The sequence below is a fragment of the Acanthisitta chloris genome, unplaced genomic scaffold (assembly GCF_000695815.1).
Source record: "Acanthisitta chloris isolate BGI_N310 unplaced genomic scaffold, ASM69581v1 scaffold32106, whole genome shotgun sequence".
Lineage (NCBI taxonomy): Eukaryota > Metazoa > Chordata > Aves > Passeriformes > Acanthisittidae > Acanthisitta > Acanthisitta chloris.
In genome coordinates, this window is record NW_008678083.1 from 1 (window position 1) to 4,161 (window position 4,161).

Genomic DNA, 4,161 nt, shown 5'->3' on the forward strand with positions numbered 1-4,161 from the left:
ACCCCCTCACCCCCTCACCCCCTCGGTGCTCCTCACAAACAGGACTTCTGTGGCCACCAAAGCTGTGACACGCTGGGAGTGGCAGATATTGGCACCATGTGCGACCGCAACAAGAGCTGCTCGGTGATCGAGGACGAGGGTCTGCAGGCAGCCTACACCTTGGCTCATGAACTGGGTAACACATCCCTTCCCAAGGTGGGGAGGGGATCTGCTTTTGCAGCTGGAGTGTCCAGCCCTGCTGCTGGGAGGGGATGAAGCACAGCCCAGCACCAGCTGGGGATCACCTGCCAAGCCTTGGGCAGTGTGGGCAGGTTGTGGCACTGGCAGAAGGTGGTTGGCATCAGCAAAAGCACTTACAAGTACCCAAATTGGTGTAAGTCTGTGCATTTTTCTGATGTGATGAGCTCAGACATGGGATCAAGCACTTCTCCCCCTTGGTTTGCATTTCCTAGAGATCTGTTGACTAATTGTTGCCTAGAGAAGCTGTGGCTGCCCCATCCCTGGGAATGTTCCAGGCCAGGTTGGATGGGGCTTGGAACAATTAGGTCTAGAGGACTTTGTCCCTGCCCATGGCAGGGAGTGGAATGAGATGGTTTTTGTGTTCCCTTCCTACCCAAAGCATTCTGGCATTCTGTGAATTTGGGCTGCTTTGTCCTGCATTCTGTGGACTTTACCACTGAAATAGAGTGAGCACTGATTTATCACTTCTGATTTGTGGAAGTAAATAGCTTTTGCAGCAGTAGGAGCTGCTTGATACCTTACAGATTCTCCCAGCTGCCCATGCACCATGTGCAGCTGTGCAGGAGCTGGGGTGGGGGCTGCAGCTCACCTGTGCTCTCTGCTCCCCAGGCCATGTGCTCAGCATGCCCCACGACGACTCCAAGACCTGTGAGCGACTCTTTGGACCCCTGGGCCAGCACCATATGATGGCTGCTCTCTTCATCCACTTGAACAAGACCCAACCCTGGTCCCCTTGCAGTGCCATGTACCTCACTGAGTTCTTGGATGGAGGGCACGGTAAGGCTCAGTTCAGCAGCCTCATCACTCAAAACAACCTTTGCCTTAGTTGCTCAGGCTCTTCGCAAGGTCTGAGGGGTATGTGGGGTGAAAGGGGAGGCACACCAGACCACAGGCAGAGGCTTGAGGTGCCCTGCTTGGTGCATCAAGCCTTGATTTGTCCATCGCCTTGCCCAGGTGACTGCCTGCTCGATGCCCCGGCCGACCCCCTGTCCCTGCCAGCTGAGCTGCCTGGCCAAGGAGCCCTGTACAGCCTGGACCAGCAGTGCCAGCAGATCTTTGGGAAGGACTTCCAGCACTGCCCCAACACCACGGAGGAGGACATCTGTGCCCAGCTGTGGTGCAGGACTGGCAGTGGGGAGCCTCTGTGCCACACCAAGAACGGCAGCTTGCCGTGGGCTGATGGGACACCCTGCAAAGCTGATGGGCTGTGCTGGGATGGGCACTGCGTGCCACAGGATGCCCTGAAACCCCAGGTAATGGGGGGATTGGGGCTTGATCCTTTGGGATTCTCAAACCTCTGACCCCATTCCTGCCATCTCCTTGACTAGCTTTGGATTTGCCTGGTTTATTTCTGGTTGTCTGTCCTGTGTTGACTGACCTTTATTACTGGCAAGTCCAGCTCATGGATAAAGCCTGTACTGAGGCATGGGCTGGTCTAACCAGAGCAAGCAGTGAGGTTCTGCAATTAAATCATCACTTTTTTGCCCTGCTGGTGGAATTAGCAGTGATTTTGGAGTCAGTCAGCAAGTACTTGAAGCACATGAATAGACTAGTGGAAGTCAGTAATAACTCTGTGTGAATTATGTGTGTTGCTAGATCAGGGCTTGGGGGAAGACTTTAGCATTGCTCCAGACCTTTGGGAGTGAGCAGGCAGGGCTGGATGGGCTGAGAGATGGATTTGGCAGGTTTTTCTGACTCTTGCAGGCAGCAGTGGATGGTGGCTGGGGCCCGTGGAGCCCCTGGGGGTCCTGCTCGCGGAGCTGCGGCGGCGGAGTGCAGTTCTCCCCCCGCCACTGCGACAGCCCCAGGCCCCAGCACGGCGGCAGGTACTGCGAGGGGCAGAGAACCAAGTACCAGTCCTGCCACACCGAGGAGTGCCCCCCAGATGGTAAGGAGTCAGGGGTGGTGAGACACTGGCACAGGTTGCCCAGGGAGGCTGTGGTTGGATCAAGCCTAGAGCAACCTGCTCTGGTGAGAGGTGTCCCTGCCCAGGGCAGGAGGCTGGGGCTGGGTGATCTCTAAGGTCCATTCCAACCCCTAAAATTCTATGATTCTATGCCAATTCTCAAATGCATGCTCATCTCCCAATCCTGCTCCTCCAGAATCCATGAGCAGGGATTGCTCCACTCTCCCTTGAATATTCATATTTGAGGGGGCAACAGCCTTAACCACTGGGGGCTGTGACCCTCTCTGGCTGAGTGGAAGGTGTGTGGCATCCCTCCCTCCTCTGGGACATCCCTCCTCTGTAGCATCCTTTCTCTGTGTCATCCCTCCCTCCTCTGTCATCCCTCCTGTCCTTGCACACTCACCACACACTCCCACTATCCTCAGCTCACTCCCACATCTCCGTGATGGCCAGGGACAGCAGTTCCTGCTGTCTTCCCACAGATTTGGGGTCACATTTTGCCTTTCCTTTCAGGGAAGAGCTTTCGGGAGCAGCAGTGTGAGAAGTACAACAGCTACAACTTCACAGATCTGGAAGGGAACCGCCTGGAGTGGGTTCCCAAGTACGCAGGAGTGTCGCCCCGAGATCGCTGCAAGCTCTTCTGCCGAGCCCGAGGGAGGAGTGAATTCAAAGTCTTTGAGGCCAAAGTAAGACTCCTTTGATGGGAATCAGCCCTGTTGACCCCATTTTGGATCACATCCACTAATTTCTCCCCTGCATCTCCCTCCCCAGGTGATTGATGGGACGCTGTGTGGCCCAGAGACCCTCTCCATCTGTGTCCACGGGCAGTGCATCAAGGCTGGCTGTGATCACGTCGTTGGGTCCTCCAAGAAGCTGGACAAGTGTGGGGTGTGTGGTGGGAATGGCTCCACTTGCAGGAAAATAACTGGCTCACTCAACAGATCCAAGTAAGCCACTGGGGAGAAGAGGTCTGAGAGATTGGCCGGGGGGGAAAAAACAATTTCCCTCTCGTTCTCCTGGTTTATGGCTAAAGAGCTAGGCTATGAACGTTGGACTCCAAGCCACCACCCACAGCTGGGTGGCACTGCAAGAGCCTGGGCTCTTCCCCAGACTCTGGAGCTCACACTAAGTTTATTTTGGGGCAGCCTTATACAAGCCAAGTAGAGTTTATTTCCTAAAATAACAACTAATGCGAAGGGCTGAGAACAACCACTGCAAATAAATCTGCCGCCCCGAGGAGTTTACACTACGCGTTTCACCCCAGTGAAGGGAGCTGGACACATAGGCAAGGGCTGACGTGGGATATAAATAGTTCAATAACTTTTCCCTGGGGGTGAACTTGAATGCTGAGACATGGGCATGGAGGCAGCCACTTCCCTCACCCAACGTCTCCATGGCTTTGCCAAAGAGCTGAGTTTAAGGCTTTTGTCGGAAGGATCGTAACAAAAGCCCAACGCGTCCAATTCCATGCGGTGAGGTGACTCACACAGCCAAATTGGATTTCCTACATGGTTTCCTTCCAGGGAACCAGCTGAAATGGGGCTTCCACTCTCCTATGAATTGTTTGCGGTTGACTAAAGGGAGATTAGTGTAGGAGCTCCAGCCAAGATGAGATCCCATTAAGATCGGGGTGAGGGAGGCCAGGGCAACGGAGAGCAGAGTTGGACTCAAAGGCTTTTTCCCAAAATACTCCAACCCTAATTACTGACCGCAGCATCCACCATGGGGGTGCATGGAAAAGGATCCTGCTGGCCCCGAGCTGTGAGTCACAGCGCTGAGGGCTCGAGTGCCACAGCCCTCTGGGTGCTGTCCCATGGTGCTCCAGGAATGGGCTCTGGCTGGCTTGGCAGGGAAATCCTTCCCTGGCCTGGGAATGTCCTCTGTGTCCTCCAGTAGGATTAGTTCTGCATTGTAGTGGTGGCTGCAAAACCCTTCCAAAGATGTTGAGGGTGCAGAAATTCTCTCCTACTCTGCTGTTCTATATCGATAGATTAGGTAGGTAGGTAGGTAGGTAG

General features: G+C 54.6%; 1 protein-coding gene across 1 annotated transcript in view; it reads left to right on the top strand.

Annotated features, from left to right (window-relative positions):
* Positions 1-42: 42 nt before the first annotated feature.
* The window catches only part of ADAMTS8 (ADAM metallopeptidase with thrombospondin type 1 motif, 8), a gene marked incomplete at its 5' end in the record, with an annotated part of 5,862 nt that continues 1,743 nt past the window's right edge, over positions 43-4,161 (top strand). The window contains 7 exons of the mRNA XM_009076758.1: positions 43-175; positions 850-1,017; positions 1,195-1,493; positions 1,945-2,128; positions 2,660-2,832; positions 2,918-3,093; positions 3,498-3,511. Coding sequence (XP_009075006.1) covers positions 43-175; positions 850-1,017; positions 1,195-1,493; positions 1,945-2,128; positions 2,660-2,832; positions 2,918-3,093; positions 3,498-3,511 — 1,147 coding nt within the window. The remainder of the gene's footprint in view (positions 176-849; positions 1,018-1,194; positions 1,494-1,944; positions 2,129-2,659; positions 2,833-2,917; positions 3,094-3,497; positions 3,512-4,161) is intronic.